Below are 20371 nucleotides of genomic sequence, written 5' to 3'. Positions count from 1 at the left end.
CTTGGCAGGGTAAGAAAGGACATGACTGCTGTTGAAGTTATGGCTTTACTACGGGGAACCTACGCGAGAGAATCGAGTTCAGTCCCAACACGTGAATCTCACCTCGCTTGTTTACTTTGTTTACTTCTTCTCTCTTTTCATTCCCCTCCTTTTTCTTCCCCCTCTCATCCACTCACATCCTCCCATCTCTCCTATTGTTCATCCTGCATACCTTACACTAGCCTCGAATCTCTATTCTATCCAAGATGGCAGCTCAGGCCACAGACCTGGACTCGAGCTCGCTCGTTATCCGTGATGTCGAGCCTGCCAATACCACTTTGCAAAGTAACCCAGTTTGCACTGAGGTCGCTCAGAAGAGTATCATCCCCGAGTCGTACAATCTTGGCGTGGGTGACGAGGACCCAACCAGAGATGAACTTCATGGCCCCAACGCCTTGCATCGCGTCTCAGCTCCGATTCCCTGGGTTGTCTACACCATCGGATTTGTTGAGCTGTGCGAGCGTTTTTCCTACTACGGAACTCATGTTCTCTGTAAGACAGCCACGTCCCCATAAAGATACTATTCTAACATTGAAACACAGACTCTAACTTCGTGAACCATGCTCTCCCCCTTCCTGCCCCGAATGGCCCTCCCGGATCAAACCACGCAACCGGGGCTGGTGGCCCTAGCTCTCAGGATTTCTCTGGTGCTTTGGGTAACGGTGCTGAAACTGCCAGCGCTATCAACACCTTCAACACCCTCTGGTGCTACTGCCTTCCTCTAGTGGGTGCCTGGATCGCCGACGAGTCCTGGGGACGATACAAGACCATCTCCTGGTCTATTGTGGCCGCCATTTTAGGTCACATCATTTTGGTGATCTCTGCCATTCCACCGGTGATTATGAATACTGATGCTTCCTTCGCTGTGTTCATTCTAGGTGTGATAATTATGGGCTTGGGTACTGGTGGCTTCAAGCCCAACATATCCGCTCTGGTTGTCGAGCAGATACCTGCTGTCAATCTCAAGGTGCGTATACTGAAGTCTGGTGAGCGTGTTGTCGTCGACCCGACTATCACTCAGAGCCGTATCTATCACTACTTCTACCTGCTTATCAACATAGGCGCATTGGTCGGTCAGATCGGCATGGTCTATACGGAGAAGTATATCGGCTTCTGGTTGGCCTTCCTGCTTCCCACGCTCATGTTCCTGACTACTCCACCCATCATGTGGTGGGGTCGCAAGCTCTATCGCCAGTCTCCCCCGGCGGGCTCGGTAACTTACAAGGCCATCATGACAATCTTGTTTTGTATGCGCGACCGCTGGCACTTTAATCCATACATAATGTGGAAACGAACACACGATGGCACTTTCTGGGACACCGCGAAGCCCTCCAACATCGAACCCCAATCCCGACCCAGGTGGATGACCTTTGACGATGCATGGGTGGATGAAGTGCACCGTGGATTTGCAGCTTGCGCAGTTTTTTTCTATTTCCCATTCTACTGGCTAGCCTACAACCAACTGACGAACAATCTCAACGCACAGGCTAGCACGATGACCGTGAAAGGCGTCCCGAACGAGATTGTGAACAACCTTGACCCCTTGGCGCTGATCATCTTCGTCCCAATCTGCGACAAGTTCCTTTACCCCATCTTGCGTAAAATGGGCCTTCAATTCACGGCCATTAAGAAGATTGCCCTCGGTTTCTGGCTGGCGTCGCTCTCCATGATATGGGCTGCTGTCTTCCAGTCCTACATCTACCTGACTTCGCCTTGTGGCTTCGGAGCTAACACCTGCCCCAACGACGATGGAAGCGTCCACCCATGTCATATCTTTGTTTGGGCTCAGACTGGATCCTACGTCCTGGTTGCTGTATCGGAGATCTTTGCCGTCATCACCTCAATGGAGTATGCCTACTCCAAGGCACCTCGCAATATGCGTTCCCTCGTCCAAGCTATCAATATGTTCACTAACGCTGTCTCCGCAGCCATAGCTGAGACTTTGATACCGCTTTCCAGGGCCCCTCTGTTGGCCTGGAACTACGGCATCTTCGCCATCTTGACCTTTGTCGGTGAAGCCATCTTCATCGTCCAGTTCTGGGGCCTGGATAAAGAGGAGGACGAGTTGAACAACTTGCCCGAGGGTCATGTGCAGGCTAGCGAGAGCCCGGGCGACCATGCCGAGGTTGGCCCTAGTCGTGGGTGAATGCTGACTTTGCTTTTGCCTGGTTCGATTGAGATGATGACCTTCCAAAGTGAAGTGACGCTTCTGTCACATCTCAATCGATTCAGCTGGTAGTTAGCTTTTTTTTCAAATTTGAGTTCATTCTGATAACTGCTTCTCTGTAATGTCATTTGGTAGTAAGGTCAAACTGAGCTCCTTTTCAAATAGTGCCGATCTCGATTCGTGACATCCATAGCCTCAGTTCCACGCCATAATAGCCTAGAGTATATAACCTTGGATCTGTACCTATGAGGCAGTAGATACGATCCGATTACAGTCCTTAAAAGGCAATACACGCGATCCAATTACGGCCTCTCGATTTGATCCACCTTGGACTTCCGCCAGATCCTTTTTAACTGTGGAGTGATTTGAGAGGCGTCCATTTTTAGGCATTCTTAGCCCTAGAGCCATTCATGAAACTTACTCCAATAAAAGCTACGGAAATGCGGATGCCTACTTGGCCACATCGATATTATCACATGACACTCTCGGCATCAGCCCCTTCCCAGCGCCATTTGGGCAGCCTTACCTCTATGGCGGCTGTAATCTGACCTGCGCCTCGAAAGAAAACTGATTTTTCATCCTATATTCAATAGTCTGTGAAGAAAGACGGAGTTTTCGGAATATTTGACATCACTCTACTCCACTCGGCAGCGATGATTCGTGATCCCTATGAACATATGGAGTACATCCAAGTGAACTGCCTGGGATATCGGGGGGCTTGGCTAAGCTTCCGGCAGGCCCGGCGCATAAGTATTCACCCTCGCTGCATAAGTATCCCCCCTTAGTACATGGGAATTCATCCTTCTCTACGATTCTTGCGCAGTTAGAGTTGATCACAATTGTGATCTAACCGCCATGAAGACTTTTGCTCTAATCTCAATTGCTCTGGGCTTGTCCAGTAAGTGCTGCCCCTCGCAGATTTTTTTTCCCGCCATTCTTGGCTTACTTACATGTACACGCGTCTACCAAATAATTTCTCCACTCTAATCACCATGTCCTCGTAGGTGCAATTGCTGTTCCCGGCGGGCTCAATGATGATAGCACATTCGCAGGTGTGCAACGAGCTCTTCCCAATGCGCCCGACGGGTATGTGCCGACGTCTGTCAACTGCCCGGCGAGCCGACCGACAGTTCGCAGCGCAGCGGACTTGTCCTCCAATGAGACATCATGGCTCAAGGTCCGCCGCAGTAAGACTCTGTCAGCGATGAAAGATTTCTTCGACCATGTGAAAGTCGGCGATTATGATGTCGGTGCCTACCTCGACAAACACTCTAGCAACTCGTCAAATCTGCCTAATATCGGCATCGCTGTTTCAGGCGGCGGATGGCGTGCGTTGATGAACGGTGCCGGTGCGATCAAGGCTTTTGACAGCCGGACGTCCAATGCGACGACTACTGGGCATTTAGGTGGTCTGCTGCAGTCTGCTACCTACATCGCTGGTCTGAGTGGAGGCAGCTGGTTGTTGGGTTCGATCTATATCAATAACTTCACTACGATCGACAAGCTGCAGACGCATGAGGATGGTTCCATCTGGCAGTTTGGAAACTCGATCCTCGAAGGTCCTGATACTGGTGGTATCCAGCTTTTGGATTCTGCCAGTTACTACAAGGAACTGGGCGAGGCTGTCGAGGGGAAGAAGAAGGCTGGATTCGATACTTCTATTACCGATATCTGGTATGTTATTCCTATTTATCGGGATGCATGTGCGTATTTGCTAAATTGGTTACAGGGGCCGCGCACTCTCCTATCAAATGTTCAATGCTAGCAATGGTGGACTCAGCTATACCTGGTCTTCCATTGCCGACACCTCCGAGTTCAAGGATGGAGACTACCCCATGCCGTTCGTTGTTGCAGATGGCCGTAATCCCGGTGAACTGCTCGTTGGCAGTAACTCGACCGTCTATGAGTTCAACCCGTGGGAATTTGGCACTTTTGACCCTACAATCTTTGGTTTCATTCCCCTCGAGTACCTAGGCTCTAAGTTTGAGGGTGGCTCGCTTCCGAGCAACGAGAGCTGCATCCGTGGTTTCGACAGTGCTGGTTTTGTGATTGGAAGCTCCTCCACACTCTTCAACCAGTTCCTTCTCCAGATCAACACCACTTCGCTCCCCAGCCTGGTGAAGGACGTTTTCACCTCAGTCTTGTTCGGGGTAGACAAAGCGCAGAATGATATCGCTTCATACGATCCCAACCCCTTCTATAAATACAACCCGGACTCGTCGCCGTACGCCGCGCAAAAAATTCTGGATGTCGTCGATGGCGGCGAAGATGGACAGAACGTCCCTTTGCATCCTCTTATCCAGCCCGAGCGCCATGTCGATGTCATCTTTGCCGTTGACTCTTCAGCCGACACTGACTACTACTGGCCAAACGGCACTTCCCTGGTTGCAACCTACGAGCGCAGCCTGAACAGCAGCGGTATCGGCAACGGCACCGCCTTCCCTGCTGTTCCAGACCAGAACACCTTCGTCAACCTGGGCCTCAGCACCCGCCCGTCCTTCTTTGGCTGTAATAGTTCCAACCAGACCGGACCCTCGCCTCTTGTCGTGTACATCCCCAATGCCCCTTACTCCTACCAGTCCAACATCTCAACCTTCCAACTAAGCACCGACAACACTGAGCGTGACAATATCATTCTCAATGGCTACGAGGTTGCCACTATGGCCAACAGCACCCTCGATGGAAACTGGACATCTTGTGTTGGCTGTGCTATCCTCAGCCGCTCATTCGAGCGCACGGGTACCACTCTCCCTGATATTTGCAACCAGTGTTTCGACCGGTACTGCTGGAACGGTACTGTGAACTCCACCACACCGGACAATTATAATCCAACATATTACCTCACTGCTTCTAGCACGGGTACGGTGAATTTGCCCACCATGCTGTCCGCGGTTGTCGTATCCGCCCTGGCAATGCTCACCCTTGTGTAACAGAACATCATTTCTTCCTTCTTCCCACTGCCATGTTTCGAATGCGAATAGCTTCGACATAGATTTTCGCCATTTGACACACTTCTTTTTTTTAAGCATGGTGGATGTGCCATCGAGCCGTTCTTCGTGTCATTTTCATCTTCCTGGTATTTGCCTAGACTTCTACGAATCCCGTGGGATCCAATTCAATAGCAATGCATATATTCCCATATAATCAACATTTTTACACTTCCGTATAGCATTATTTCTTCTCTCCATTCGCAAATAAACCTAGCCTTACTCCTCTTGGATTCGAACTTGGGCTTACTGATAGTTCCTACCTAGTTCGGATCATTAATTAATGGAGACTTGTACACATTTGCACATGGTTACAGCTCTGCTATGAGGTGCAACACAGGTGCAACACAGTGCTTTAGACCAGCATAAGGCCAATAAACGCGCATTGAGAGGAATAGTAGGAGATCCTTTCTGAACTACACTAGTTATACAGGTATCTAATAGAAATATATATCTGATGACATACAATTTATGGCGGATTGAACTTCTTGATTATTTTATATGATGATCAGAGCAACTTTTACCCTGCTACTTTTTGATAATTTTTGTTCATAATTCAATCTGTCCTTGAATCAATCTGTAAAATCCTTGTCGACAAGCATGTTTTCTTTGCAGATCATATCACGTGCCAATGTTGCTATGGGAAACGCCACAACAAGCAACCCACGATCAGCCGCCACCTCCACAGTGGGTTATTTGCTTTGCCTTGCTTTCTCATGCACCTAATTCGACAAGTCCCGGTAATCTGCGACCTTGCGACATCGGGCCGATATCATATTTGACCGCCCAAACCCGCCATGAGCGTCGCGTGCCAATACTAACTGCGACCACCAACGACAACGCGTTATCAACATGGCGCGCGCTGCAATAATCCCACGATCCCCTGCAAAACGCGCGGTACGAACTTCAACCAAATCGACAGCTGCTGCCGATGCAAAGAAGAAAGCACCCCGAAGAGCAATTCCAGCACCACGGACTGCGCCCCCGACCGATGATGAGTCCGATGACGAGCTGGGGCTTATCACAAGTAAACCCGCAAGACCCAGTGGACGTCCTCCTGGCCGACCAGCTACCAAACCAAAAGCGACTGGAACTGTGACTGCGCGAGGAAGGAAGGCTTCCTCGGAGTCACTCACCGACCAGTCAAAACCCCAGAACAACACCCGCAGAGATGAGATAGGAGAAACCGAGGCACCAAAAAAGCGCGTGGGAAGACCGAGAAAGAATCCGTTGCCCGAAGAAGCTGCTACGACTAAGGCTGAGGCAGCACCGAAAACAAGGGGACGACCAAGAGCGGGAACAATAGTGAAGACCTCTCAGGCCCGTGAAACTACGGCCACGAGCAGACGGACACGTGCGGCAGTTGATACAGCGAATGAGACGAAATCGAACCAAATTAGGATTGCGACCAACTCGACAACTATACGCTCAAATCTTCTACGTGGGCCCGCCAAGAAGAAGACAGTGAAATTCCAGGATGTCTCGGGCTCCGAAGCAGAGGAATCTGCGCCCGAGGTTTCTGCTGTCGGCCGTCGACGGGTAGCGACCAAGAGTGCGGGCGTTGGCAAGACCGGCCTTGGAGCCACCCCTGTTCGCAAGCCTGTGGCAACCGGCACTCGCGGAAGGAAACCAGCCGCAGCGAAGAAGGATACGGCCCAACCATTATCTCCCAAAAAGGCCAAGCAGGTAGCCAAGTCTCTATCAGCCTACGCAAGCTCCGACGGAGAAGAAGATGAATTGAACACCATTAAGGACGATACCAAGGGCTTGGTCAGACTTGTTGTTCACTCGCCTGTTAAGCATGGTTTAGAGACTACTGGACTGAGCTCTCCTGTACGGAGGATCAATTTTACACCCAAGAAGGCGTCCAGCTTCATGGACGAGAATGGCGAACCGAAACTACCAACCCCAAAACACGGATCAGACGGCATCGGTCTTAGCTCCCCAGTCAGGAAAATCAACTTTGCGCCGAACCGCAGCCAGAACGCAGTCGCAGATAATGGTCACCTCGCTCTTCCATCTGGAAATTCGGTTGTTTTCAGTGATTCTATGATCATGTCTAGCCCCGCAAGACGACCAGCGCCATCATCTCCCTTCCAATTCTCCATGAAAGACACCCCGAATCGTGGAGGTTCCCTCTTCCGGGACAGTGTGAATCCAATTGCCGCACCCGATTTTACACCCGGACGTGTTTCTCCACTGAAGATGTCACCTAAGAAGGGTTTGGGTGCTAATTTCTCGCAATCGGCTTTCAAGGCTTCTACACCAGTAGCCCTTGCTCGAACTCCCTTGTTTCAGAGCCCCGCAAAAAGAATACCTTCGCCATTCAAAAACTCGATATTTTCCACTCGTACATCCGTGGTCCCCTGTAAACCAATGGACAATGACGAAACCCCCTTTAAGACGGTTGAACGCCCACAATTCACCACCCCCAAATCCTCGCCACGGGAAAGCCAGCCAGACGAGGCAGCCTTTGAAAAGGACACTGAAATGGTCGAAGATGTGGCTCGAGACATCTTTGGAATTGAGCTATCTTCTGATGGAAAGGGATCATCGATTTCTCCCACCCAGAAAGATATTGCTGCCTCGGAAGTAGCTCCAGACTCATCCAATGATGGAAACACCGACCCTCTCCCTGCGGCGGTGGAGGCGGAGGCCGAGGGAGAGTCAGACCTGGAAGACAACGAAAGTGAATATCTTCAAGATAAGGCTCAGCCGGAGGATGAAGAGCCTGAAACAATTTGCTTCGACGCGATGGAAGAGGCCAATATGCCAACTGAGGACCACTATGATCAAAATCAGCAGGAAGATTCAGGTTCCGAAGTTAGCGAACAAGTTGAAGACCACACTCAGTTTGACCGCGAGGAAGCCGATACAATCTGCTTTGACGCCATGGAAGAGGCCCAATTGGCAGCGCATGATATCCATGACCAACAAGTTCAGGAAGCCTCGGATTTAGAAGAAGATGAAGATCTTCAAGATGAGAGCGACTTTGAATACGAGGAACTTGACACAGTTTGCTTTGACACCATGGAAGAGGCCAATATGCCAACCGAGGACCACTATGAACAAGAGCCTCAGGAAGACTCAGGGTCCGGAGCTAGTGAACAACCTGAAGACCAGGCCCAATTCCACCGCGAAGAAGCCGATACAATCTGCTTTGACGCCATGGAAGAGGCCCAACTGGCAGCGCGTGATATCCACGACCAACAACTCCAGGAAGCCTCAGACCTAGAGGAGGGTGAAGATGTCCATGACGAGAGCGAATTTGAATATGAGGAGCTTGACACAATTTGCTTTGACGCCATGGAAGAAGCCCACCGCGCGGAGAATGACCTATACGACGAAGAAGATCAGGTCGACTCAGTCATGGAAGACACGAATTATCCCGAAGAGCTGGCGGTATTGGAGAGGGAGATTGAGGAGGAAGAATCCCGAACTTTTGATACAGGATTCCGGCGCGAAGAATCGACCCCAAAACCTTTGCGAACTACGGAGATGCAAGAACTAATGGAAGAGGAGCCGAAGGAACTCGCTTCGCCCTCAAAATCACCATTGCATTTGACCAGTGGCGATGAAGTCCAGCGAACAGTTGACTTAGAACATCCCTCAGAAAGTGGACGTGACTGGCAAGAAGAGGCCATTCATCAACCCGAGGAAGATGAACAAGTAATGAGCGAGGAGAGCGAAGTGGAAGATACTGAGTCTATGCTAGCCGCGCCTGCGTTTTCTACAATATCGTCGAAGCCTGCCTCACCATATGAGAGCAGCCATGTTGAGGGTATTACAACACTTGAAAGGACGCAAGCGACCCCTTTGCCACAACCAAGTTTCGCGGTCGGCGAATCTACTCCATTGTCCGTAAATCGCCCAGACAACTCAGAGAATGACCATGGCTCCACCCTCGATGCCAAGAATGCCAATAACGTCATAATTGACACGCCCTTGCATGAAGAAAATAGCTGGACACTGAACACCCAGGTTGACAGTCCTGCGTTAATAGCACCCAGTCTCTTCAACACACCAAGCGTTGCAGGTCAGCATCAATCCCCTGCTGAGGCTAGCATAGGTTTTACACCACTGGCACAAAAATTTGGTCGCTGGGAACAAAATACCCCTTCCCAAGCTAGATCACTCCGACCGCGTCGCCGTGGAGTCTTTTCATTAGTAGGCTCCTTGGATCGCACCAACAAGGAAACTCCGACGAATTCTGGTACTGTTCCGTATCCTGATTTGTCAAAGAGCCCTTTGGCAAACCCGCCCTCTTTGTTTGCCGAATTACCATCTCAACCTCAAAGCGGTACTACTTGTATAAGCCCCGATTATGAACAGACTCCACGGCCATCTTCCATTTATGAGGACCATCAAATAAGAGATTCTCCAAGCACACGCACGGATATATTCGAGGATCCTGACTCGGGAAATGTTGAACTGGAGCATACTTGCGTCACTCAAGTCCCGCAAGATCAGGACCAAGACTTCCATCTACTCGATGACAAAGAGAACTGTGGTCCTCTGATTCTTCCTTCAACCCCAATGAAGGCTCACGTCCAGCCCGACGAATTACGCACCATTCATACTGTCTCAAAAGTGCCTTTGAAGGCTGAAGGTGACATATCCCCTCTCAAGCTGCGCCGCAAGAGAGGTCTGTCCCCCGCGAGCCCATCTCCCACTCGGTCTTCTCCGCGTGTTCGCAAGCCAATCTTCATGGCACTCAACGATAGTGTACCTATTCTGTCTCCTTCTCGGAAACCTCCACGGGTGAGCAGAAGTCCGACACCAAAGCGCCGTTCTATCACCAATAGACGCAGCAGTGTAAAAGCACCAGTGATGGCTCCGCTCAGTAATCCTGTCGCAACCGCCAGTCCTGCCAAGAAGCCACGTCGTAGTATCAGCACCGAACAGAAGGCTCTGCATGGGGCAGTCGTGCATGTGGATGTTCATACCACCGAGGGTGAGGATGCCTCTGGTATTTTTGTGGAACTTTTGCAGCAAATGGGTGCTCGGTGTGTGAAGTCCTGGTCTTGGAACCCTCGTTCTAGTCTCTCACCAAGTGATGGTGTAGAGCCCAAGGACTTGAGAGTTGGCATCACGCATGTTGTATACAAGGATGGTGGCCTGCGAACTCTCGAGAAAGTCAAGAAGGCAGCGGGTCTTGTCAAGTGTGTTGGAGTCGGCTGGGTCCTCGAGTAAGTTTATCTTTTGTACACTTTCTTTACATGGCTTTTCTAATTGTTATTTCTAGCTGTGAACGGGAAAACCAATGGCTTGATGAAACTCCGTACGCGGTTGACAGCTCTATCATCCCGCGCGGAGGCGCTAAGCGCCGCAAGAGTATGGAGCCTCGTGCACTAAGCAATGTGAACGGAACACTCGTGCGCATTTCTGAATCTCCCGCGCCATCTGCCGGCGGACGTCGCAGTGGTGTCAATCCCGGTGCCGTTGAGGGTTTCCGCAAGATCACACCTCCGACCCACCAACAGGAGATGCCGTCCACACCCCAACGACAATCTTCTTCTGATAAATACCAATTCCCTGCTACTCCGGGATACAACTTTGCCAACCTTGATGCCATTGGCATGTCGCCCGCTACACCAGGATTCCTTGGGAACCGCTCCAAGCTTATCCAGCAATCTTGCCCGCCAAAGCAGAGCAATCGAGGACTTTTCCCGAGTGCTAAGCCTGCGAGTACCTTGCTCGATGATGGACAAGATGAGGAATCTAGGAGACAGCGCCGCTTCCGCATAGAGGCTGCCAGGCGCAAGAGCCTTGTTTACAAGCCTGCCGTCGGTAGTCCTCTCGTTCCTTGATTTTATTCATTACATTATTCGCTTTTTTAGATCCATACCCAGTCACTGTAAATACGGGGGACTCTTTGTTTGGGCGTTTCTTGCATTTTGCCCCATGACGGCGAGCCGGATAGGTTGGACTGTTTTGTGAAGGACAATTGTTGCTACTTTCTTCCAATCTCAGTTGAATCAATTCAATCCTAGATGATTTAAATCTAGACTTTTTACTCATATCCGTAACGAGGCCAACTTGCAAAACATACATGACTTTTGATTCAGAAACTCGATGATAATGCCCGAAATATTTTCGCTGTCCCGCTTCAACATTCAGATATCTCGTGTCAATCCAAATAGATGATATCACTCCTCAGACTCTTCACGATAGAATCCAGCAACCAAGAAAGCCAGCTCCAAAGCCTGCTTCTCGTTCAAGCGTGGATCACAGAATGTCGTATACCGCTCCCCAAGTCCATCCTCCGTCAGCCCACCAGCACCACCCACACACTCGGTAACAGCCTCTCCGGTAAGTTCTAGATGCATACCACCAAGGAACGACCCTGCAGCGCGGTGGATCTCCAACGCCTGCTTCAACTCAGACAAGATATCCGTGAAGTGGCGGGTCTTCACACCAGATGGTGTGCTCTGCGTATTGCCATGCATAGGGTCACACTGCCAGACAGGGATATGACCGGAGGCCTGCACAGCGGCAATATGACCAGGGAGGAAAGTGGCGATTTTCCCAGCGCCGTATCGCGAGATCAGAGTCACCTTCCCGACTTCACGATCCGGGTTCACGACATCCAGCAGCTGCACCAGCTCATCTGCCGCCATGCTGGGCCCGATCTTGATTCCGACAGGATTGGCGATGCCGCGGAAGAACTCGATATGCGCACCGCCGAGTTGGCGGGTCCGGTCGCCGATCCAGAGGAAGTGGCCGGATGTTGCGTAATAGCCTGTTTCGGGAGCCGTGGTGGTGCTTCCTGGGCGCGCTGGGTGGCGGAGGAGTCGGGTTAGGCTCTGCTCGTATTCTAGGGAGAGGCCTTCGTGGCTGGTGAAGATGTCGGCTGTCTCGAAGCCGCGGTCTTTGTCGATTCCTACCGTGTGCATGAAGCGCAAGGCATCCTTTACTGCACGTACGGTTTTGGCGTATTGCTCTTTGATTGAGGGCGTGATTACATGGCCCAGGCCCCAGTCTAGTGGGGAGTGCAGGTCTGCCAGGCCTGAGGACAGGGAGGCTCGGAGATAGTTCAGAGTCGCCGCGGAGTGGAAGTAGGCTGAGACTAGACGCGATGGGTCTGGTTGGCGGGATACAGGGTCTGCTGCGAAGCCATTGATATTGTCACCGCGGAACGAGGGCATTTCCACTCCGTTGATGACCTCTATTGGACTTGAGCGTGGCCTAGTTTTGTTATTAATTTTGTGGTCATGGATTAATGAATGAAAAACATACTTTGCAAACTGGCCTGCAATCCGGGCAATACGGATGACGGGCTTATTGGCGCCTATTGGTGGATTAGTTGCCATGTTTTCTTTGCTTTTTGTGGGGGTCTGACATACCCCAGATGAGAACCAAACTCATTTGCAACAAGAGCTTCACTTTGGCTTCGATCATTTCTTGGCTGCAATAGTCGAAGAGCTCGGCACAGTCACCTAGACAGAATGCTTAGTGCTTGTTTTGGGGATATCCTTTTCTTGTGCGACATACCACCCTGTAGAACGAATGCTTTGCCCAAAGCGACATTTCGTAGGTTCTTCTTGAGATTGATGATCTGCAAACCAGGTCAGTATAATAGCTAAGATCCAGTCTGAAGGAAAGACATACTTCTTGTGTGGTCACAAGTGGAGGAAGCTTCTGTAGTTTCTGCAATGAGTCTTGCAACCCTTGAGCATCCTCGTAGATGACATCTTGCTTGATGGGCTTTTGTGTCCAAGCTAGACATAGTCAGTGATATTGGATCAAATGTGAGACAGATTTACAGATTTTTGCTCATACAACTAGGGCTCCATTCGGCCATGGTGAGGGCAATCTGGAAAGGTGGGGGGGTCAAATTTCTTCAGTTTGACCAGCAGTAACAAGCAAATGCAATGAGTAATGAGTTGGAATAGGCAGTAGAATATTGATAACTTCTTAGAAATAGCAACAAAGGACTGATGAGGGAAAATATATCAAGGACGGCAACAAAAGAAAGCTAACTAGTTGACTAAACAGTGGTGTGTGTACGTGATACGCTTATTCACGGACTCGGATGACTCACCTTGATGCCTGATATCCAAGGCAGAATATTTATCCCGCATCGTGTGACAGTAACTGCTACTAGGAGTTCAGTACAGCTTCAGTCAAAAACAGGGGAATACTATTGACTAACTACAATTCACATTGAACTCTCACTATGTAGCAGGCTAATGACATTCATTCCTCAAGCTAGTTAGTAGTAACCTTAGCATGTACAATCATAGGGAAGGCATCATGTCCTATATAATAAGTTCTGTACTTACTTAGAATTGAATGAGTTTAACGGAATCTTTGATGAAGTGGATGAGTGCTGTTCTCGAACTTTATTATATATAGTGCATCGAGTGTAGACGATATGCCGTTTGGGGCGACAGAGTTTTGTCGATATAGAAATTTCACTACCCCAGATTTGGCCAAAGCCGACCCTGGAGCTAAATTTGGAACAGAAAAGACGGACCACGGAAACAATAAAAGGGGCAATGCAGAGCAAATGCTGGCGGATATGGGAAATTAGCCCAATCGTTGGCGAATAACGAAGAAGAACGTAGGCAACTCTCGTGTCGAAATCGGGTCTAATCAGGCGACCACACGGGACCTGCGCACTGTGATTGGTCAAGTCTCGCGACTAAGCCTTTCGTGGCCATTTTCGGTTAGCGTCGGTGGTTTAGGTTTGGCTAGTTTAGTACTAGCGCGGCCCTAATAGATGAAGGGGCCTGGTTTCGCCTGGCTCAGAAGATATTTATTAAGCCCTCCGTCAGCTTGTTTTTTCTTTCTTCTATTCAGCAAATATTGTTCCTATACTCCCACACTCGTTTGAAAATGCAGTACAAGGTCCTTACCACTCTTTTCCTCGCCGCCACGGCCCTGGCCGCCCCTGCGGATCCTACTTCTACATCCTCAGGCACCGAGACTGCCGACAACGATGAGACCTACGATATCGCGGATGTGCCCAGCTCCATCATGAGTGTTCTGGCAACAGCCATCCCGGCCTCATGGTACGACGAAATTATTGACCCGGCCTCCCGCAGCGTGATCATCAGTGAAGCTGCCGCTGGCACCTACCCAGCTTGGTACAACGCGTTGCCTAGCAGCGTCAAGGCCTGGGCCACTTCCAACTTTGACGACCAGCTCGCTGGTGTCCCGGCAACCGCATCGGCAACCGGTACTCAGACCGAGACTGCTGATAGCAGCGCCATCGAGACTGGCTCCACCACTCCTTCCCACCAGACCTCCAATGCCGCCGTGACCACTTCGGCTTCCACCACTGCCTCGGACTCCACCTTCATCTCTAGCACCAGCTCCGCATCCAGCTCTGACTCGAGCTCTGTCTCGAGCTCCAGCTCCGACTCCAGCTCCGACTCCAGCTCTACATCATCTTCTCCCTCTTCTTCGCAGTCTACTGGTGGCGCCCCTGCTCCTACTGGGGGCATTGCCATGGGAGTTGCTGGTATGGCTGGTGTTTTGGCTCTGGCTCTTGCCCTGTAGAGCATTGCATAATTATTCATTTGCCTGCCTGGCTGTTGATAATAAACTCTGACTTCTTGTGCATAATCTGTGTATATAATAACCTTTTCATTATATATAAACAAGAATATTAGGCCGCTTATGCAGCTTTGTCATTTCAGTAATTTCAATGGTCTTTTCAATAGTCTTCTTAAATGTAGATAAATTATAGCCCACATAAGTACTACGTGATATAGACTGATCAATTGATCATGCTGCTAATCGATCATTATAAGGCACTATCGCAAACAAGAAGATTGATCCCTAACTTGATATTTTACAAAAAGAAAGAACCGAAAACACAGCCGGTGTCTCTCGCTGTCGTTATCCAATTTCAATTGTCACTCGTAAAAGGTATGGTAAATCGCTTGTTCGGGGTTCGGACTGTGTATAAGCTCAGCTGTTAGCATATCCAATCAGTACAGGTAGTGATGCAGTCCACGGGAATAAAGAACCAGGCCAGTCAACAAGTCCACCAAATAACATCATAAAAAGCGTACGGCAATTCTCTTTGCGGACTGTTCATGATAGTCCAGGTTAGAATCTTCAAAATCAATACCGATAAAGAGTAAAGCAACCCGACAAACCCCAATTTATGGTTCACTCTGGAACCCGATCCTTGATGTAATCCAGTAGCCTGAGAAGGCGATTGTAAACTGTCTTGTCACTGTTCGGGCGATTCATAAGTCTCCACGCGAGCATATTCAGCTTGAAATGGAGCCTATGACAGTCCCGTATGAATTCATCGACGAAGTGCGTAAGAGGCTCGTTTCGCACTGTCTGGCAGCCTGGGACATGCTCAAACATGGCTTGTCCCGTGCTTCGGATATTGTCCACCTCAATTGTAAGTCGGCCTAGCTTCTCGATTGTGGTTTGGCGATCTTCGGAAGACGGGTCTTGCCAGCTTAGCCGGTCAACGACCTCCATTATGGAGGCTTGGAAGTGTCGCCATGCGTCGTGATAGGCCTGTTCCCAGATGGACACGCCATCGGAAGAGGAGTTTCCCGTAGCTGAGGGCATCGTGAAAGTCTGTTAGTAGACCTGTGCTAGGCTATATAGTTGTTAGTGAAGTGATACTCTAAAAATAACACAAGAGATCGAAAGAGACAGTGAAGTAAGGATGTGACCATAGCCGATTGACGATTAGATGAGAGCTGCACTGAGAGGATAACTCGACGCGGTGGTGAGTGTAGTGAAAGTACAATCGAACGGACTTGATCGAATATGTCGAGAGTTAACGATGTATGTTATGAATGCCTTTCATGGGGCCACTTGGAAAGTCGAGGACACGACAAAGGCTTGATTGTCTGAACCACGACTAATCGGATCCCAAGTCAAAGTGATAAAAGTACACAAAGGCCCTTGTTTATTCCATTTGTCTATTTGCTACTCATCTCAGGCAAAAGTTGGGGTGTATTATTTCCTTCGTATCAATTTACCGCTCACACTTCCTTCTTTCTCACTGGCGACCTGGATCCGACACATTTTATTCATACCATCGACACCATCAGCACTGATATATACGCACGAAATCGTCCGAGCAGGTCCGACAGCTAGTAGGCTGATTGGGATCGTGCTCGAAATTTGTCTATTTGAGGAATCTAGACTAGTTCGTGCTAGTTCCAATCTTGAAGGTTCAATACCCCAGTTCACTCACTCATATTACAAACTATGAATACTATATGTAGAATCTAAATTGGCACACTGGCGGTACTAAACTCGTGCCTGGAGTATTTACGGTCTCATATCTCGAGTCCATTGTTGGCCAGGCGGTTAACTCGGCAACATCTTCATCGCATTGACCCCACGCAAATGTGGGGTGAAATTGTGTCATAGCTCCTTTTTCACCCCAACTTTTCTTTTCTACAAGAGTTACAGACTGCTTTACGTACGGAGATAAAGTGCCAAGGTAGAATCACGCACAACAGTGTGTCATACATCCGATCGGTATCTACCCCAGGCGCGCTCGCGTGACAGCTTCCCGAACCGGGATCTCCGTTGATGGGGACTTCTCCGCAAATCCAGAACCATGGCCAAGACCGCCACGAGGGCCGAGAATATGTCCATCCTGTCTCCCAGGACGCTTCCGACTTGACTGGTCATCATGCAGACTTGTCGGGTACAGAAAGCGACTCCGATCTTGAGAGCGATGACACCGCAATTTTCGAAAATCCCCAGCCGAGGAGATTGGAGTCCGCGCCGCTGATAACAAGTCGTCGGCGATTTTCCTCAATTGATGAAGATAATGATCATGACGCCGTGCTCGGGCCGGTCGAGGAGGACGAAGAGAAACCAGTGACTTGGAGCTCACTACCGAAGAAGGGCCAGTTGGCAATCTTGACCTTGGCGCGACTGTCAGAGCCGTTAACGCAGACCTCTCTGCAGGCATATCTGTTTTATCAGCTCAAATCGTTTGATCCATCTCTGCCAGACTCGAAGATCTCCGCCCAGGCGGGTATGCTCCAGGGTTGCTTTACAGCCGCGCAATTTATCACCGCTGTCTGGTGGGGCCGTCTTGCCGATGCTGAATGGATGGGACGGAAGAGAGTGCTGTTGATCGGATTGATGGGCACCTGTCTGTCTTGTATAGGCTTTGGCTTCTCTCGATCTTTTGCGACGGCCATGGTCTTTCGGACACTAGGTGGGGTATTGAACAGCAACGTGGGAGTGATGCGGACGCTGATTGCAGAGATCATCGCTGAGAAGAAGTAAGTTGATATGTTCACACAATGTGCCAACCTGCCTTGAGCTAACTGTTTAGATATCAATCCCGCGCGTTTTTGCTCCTACCCATGTGCTTCAACATTGGTGTAATCATAGGTCCAATCTTGGGAGGCACTTTGGCCGATCCTATCAACAGCTTTCCCCAATTTTTCGGCCCGGGTTCTACTATCGGGGGCAAAGACGGTGTCTGGTGGATGCAGCATTGGCCCTATGCATTGCCGAATCTTTTGAGCGCAATCTTCATATTTACGTCATTTCTCGCAGTGTTTCTTGGGCTCGATGAGGTGAGGTCAATCCCCGTCCACACTCATATAGTCACTAACAGCGAAACCGTCCAGACCCATGAAATTGCACGTTATAGAAAAGACTGGGGTCGTAAATTGGGCAAGCGGCTTACAAGAGCTTGGACCCGGCGACCCCGGCACTATCGTCCACTTACACGCTCCAGCGACGATGACTCCGTTTACACGGACGGCAGCCTCGGTGCTTGGTCTACGCCATCAAGTCCAGCTCGCTCTCGCGTGCATCCACGGCCGCATAAGAAAATAGGGTTCTGCCAGATCTGGACACGCAACATTGTCCTGACTTTGGTGGCTCACTTCCTGCTCGCCTTCCACACAAGCGCCTTCAACTCTATGACATTTGTATTTTTGCCCGCACCCCGTGCCCCAGAGAACTCCCGGCAAGGTCTTTTCCATTTCGGCGGTGGACTAGGTCTTCCATCATCTCGAGTTGGGCTTGCTACTGCTATCATTGGTTTCATCGGCCTGCCACTCCAGATCTTCCTATACCCGATGATACAGACAAAGCTGGGAACACTGACATCATTCCGAACGTTCCTTCCTTTTTCGCCCATTGCATACGTGCTGATGCCCTTCCTTGTGGTTCTTCCACGCATACCATGGATTATTTGGCCCTCTTTCACGTTTGTCATTAGCTTACAGGTCATCTCGCGGACATTTATCCTGCCCGCTGCTATCATCCTGGTAAACAACTGTGTCACGGATCCATCTATCCTAGGCACAGTCCATGGAGTGGCACAGAGTATTGCTAGTGCGGGTCGGACCATGGGTCCTTTCCTGGGTGGTTGGGGGCTGGGCCTGGGCCTCGAGAATAACATGATTGGGGCTGTCTGGTGGGCACTGGCTGTTGAGTCTTTGCTTGGTTGGGCTATGCTGTGGAGCATTTACGAGGGCAAGGGAATCGAACACAAGAAAGATGAGATAGAGGAAGACGAGGAGTGATTTTCTTCAACCTGTTGATAACCATTGTCTACATGCCTTTGTGACAACCAGACCCCTAGCATAAAGAGCGAGTCTTGATATGTAGAAACGAAGTTTCGTTCCTACCTGATTCATTCCGACTCGATCCATTAAATTGTGCCAAAAGCAGTAAATAGTTTGAGTCAACACGCCTGAACAGATGGGGCAATGAATGCCTTCATTGCCTCGGTGGCATCCCCATCATAAGCCTTGAGCAACTCCGTGGCCTTGGTCTTATTTAAATCGAGCTGTTCAGCCTAGATATATCAATAAGGCTGCACAAAGACGAGCACCGAGGCCATAGACATGGTAAACATACTAGCAGTGTAACATCAGCTGGAGCGACCTTAACTGTCTTCTTTTTCAGTCCATCAGTCTTCGGTCCCTCAGCCGCCTTGTTGTTGCCAGAGCCCTGTCCAGCAGCTATTTCGAGCCGACTCATGGCCCTTCCCAGAGCTTCTTGGTTTGCGCTAAGCGGTGCTCCGGCAGAGGCACCCTCCGTTGCGATCTCATTTGTGTTGAGGGAGGAGAGAGCGGCGGCGGCTTTCCGATCTTCAGCGTTTGAAGGAAGGGAGGTTTCAACGGTTTCTGGGTCAGCAGTTGCGGAGGGAATTTGATCAGACATATTTGCTTTGTTCAACGGATGTTGGGAGTTAGAGTTGATGTTCTGTTGACAGCACGACGTCACCGATAAGCCCCGGGTTCAGATAAGCGCTGACATAATTATTTTGTCCATCCATCCCCGGGTTTTGATCTAAGAAATTGGACTACTCTTTCTCTTTCGGCTTTTTGGCCTTTAAGTAAGAGCCCAAAGGATACATGTATTGATGAATTAGGTTAATATATACCAGGTAGGCTGCATCTTTTATAGACAGCCTAAATATCGCCTTTCCGGGGTGCCTGCCGCCTAGAAGTATCCCTCCTTCCATGATTCTCGGTATAGGTAAAGTATCAAAAATTCAACTCGATTTTATCTTGTCTGCCAAAGTTCTATCCTAACTTCAAGTTCTAGCAAGGGCTTAAGATTAGAATAAAATAAAATAAATGCACCGACCGGGATTCGAACCTGGGCTGCCGCTTGATCACAGGAAAAACCTGTTTTCCTATTGGGAAAGTGATCTCGCTCATCCCCTCCGTAGTCTTAGATGATCAACCACCCTTGAGACAGTTCAATTGAATTCCATTAGATCTTACATTCTTTCATCTAATTTCTGATGGGGAAGACACCCTCCTGTAGTTGCTGAGACCCCTGGAAGCCCTCGCAGAAATCACAGGAGGAATCCTGTCCCAAGGGTCTGTCATATACCCTTAGTATAGGTGGTTGAGCGCTCAGTGAAAGGCTAGGTCACCTGAATACCCTGTATCTACTAGGTATTGTAACCCTAGTTCTTGACATAAAACAAAAAAAAGATTCATGTTTATGTCGACCCCATCCTCTCTTCCTCTTCCTTCATACTAGCTTCTTCTAGTCTTGCCCCGATAGAATCGGATGAATATGAGTCCCGACATAAGTATCATTAGAAGGCTCCGGTGGTCGAGTGGAACGACTTTGCTTTCCCATGCTCCTAAAGAGCGATATCTGGAATCAAGCAACAGCCCGGGTTCGAACCCCGGTCGGTGCATTTTATTTTTGTTTTCTAATTTTGCATCCCTGGGATTCCCCTGGC

The 20371-nt window shown here is 49.7% G+C and overlaps 8 protein-coding genes across 8 annotated transcripts; 5 read left to right on the top strand and 3 right to left on the bottom strand.

Moving 5' to 3' along the window:
• Positions 1-245: 245 nt before the first annotated feature.
• Positions 246-2185, top strand: N7518_001110 (uncharacterized protein; the record flags this gene model as incomplete). The annotated part of the gene is made up of 2 exons (XM_057182038.1): positions 246-531; positions 582-2185. The coding sequence occupies 2 exons, from the start codon at positions 246-248 to the stop codon at positions 2183-2185; spliced, it is 1890 nt and encodes a 629-aa protein (XP_057047388.1).
• Positions 2186-3061: 876 nt separating this feature from the next.
• N7518_001109 (lysophospholipase family protein) lies at positions 3062-5136 on the top strand (the record flags this gene model as incomplete). The annotated part of the gene is made up of 3 exons (XM_057182037.1): positions 3062-3104; positions 3211-3880; positions 3936-5136. 3 exons carry the CDS (start codon positions 3062-3064, stop codon positions 5134-5136), a joined length of 1914 nt encoding a protein of 637 aa, XP_057047387.1.
• A 909-nt stretch (positions 5137-6045) lies between these two features.
• N7518_001108 (uncharacterized protein) lies at positions 6046-11003 on the top strand (the record flags this gene model as incomplete). Its single annotated transcript, XM_057182036.1, has 2 exons — positions 6046-10382; positions 10439-11003. The coding sequence occupies 2 exons, from the start codon at positions 6046-6048 to the stop codon at positions 11001-11003; spliced, it is 4902 nt and encodes a 1633-aa protein (XP_057047386.1).
• A 339-nt stretch (positions 11004-11342) lies between these two features.
• On the bottom strand, positions 11343-12997 carry N7518_001107 (3-deoxy-7-phosphoheptulonate synthase class II; the record flags this gene model as incomplete). The annotated part of the gene is made up of 6 exons (XM_057182035.1): positions 11343-12381; positions 12433-12484; positions 12540-12632; positions 12688-12751; positions 12805-12914; positions 12976-12997. 6 exons carry the CDS (start codon positions 12995-12997, stop codon positions 11343-11345), a joined length of 1380 nt encoding a protein of 459 aa, XP_057047385.1.
• Positions 12998-14034: 1037 nt separating this feature from the next.
• On the top strand, positions 14035-14700 carry N7518_001106 (uncharacterized protein; the record flags this gene model as incomplete). Its single annotated transcript, XM_057182034.1, has 1 exon — positions 14035-14700. The coding sequence occupies one exon, from the start codon at positions 14035-14037 to the stop codon at positions 14698-14700; it is 666 nt and encodes a 221-aa protein (XP_057047384.1).
• Positions 14701-15318: 618 nt separating this feature from the next.
• Positions 15319-15738, bottom strand: N7518_001105 (uncharacterized protein; the record flags this gene model as incomplete). Its single annotated transcript, XM_057182033.1, has 1 exon — positions 15319-15738. The coding sequence occupies one exon, from the start codon at positions 15736-15738 to the stop codon at positions 15319-15321; it is 420 nt and encodes a 139-aa protein (XP_057047383.1).
• A 981-nt stretch (positions 15739-16719) lies between these two features.
• On the top strand, positions 16720-18686 carry N7518_001104 (putative MFS multidrug transporter; the record flags this gene model as incomplete). The annotated part of the gene is made up of 2 exons (XM_057182032.1): positions 16720-17426; positions 17480-18686. The coding sequence occupies 2 exons, from the start codon at positions 16720-16722 to the stop codon at positions 18684-18686; spliced, it is 1914 nt and encodes a 637-aa protein (XP_057047382.1).
• A 161-nt stretch (positions 18687-18847) lies between these two features.
• N7518_001103 (uncharacterized protein) lies at positions 18848-19329 on the bottom strand (the record flags this gene model as incomplete). Its single annotated transcript, XM_057182031.1, has 2 exons — positions 18848-18961; positions 19024-19329. 2 exons carry the CDS (start codon positions 19327-19329, stop codon positions 18848-18850), a joined length of 420 nt encoding a protein of 139 aa, XP_057047381.1.
• Positions 19330-20371: the final 1042 nt, after the last annotated feature.

The sequence above is a fragment of the Penicillium psychrosexuale genome (assembly GCF_028828465.1).
Source record: "Penicillium psychrosexuale strain IBT 29551 chromosome Unknown utg000001l, whole genome shotgun sequence".
NCBI classification, from domain to species: Eukaryota; Fungi; Ascomycota; class Eurotiomycetes; order Eurotiales; family Aspergillaceae; genus Penicillium; species Penicillium psychrosexuale.
This window is presented reverse-complemented; position numbering and strand designations above follow the sequence as displayed.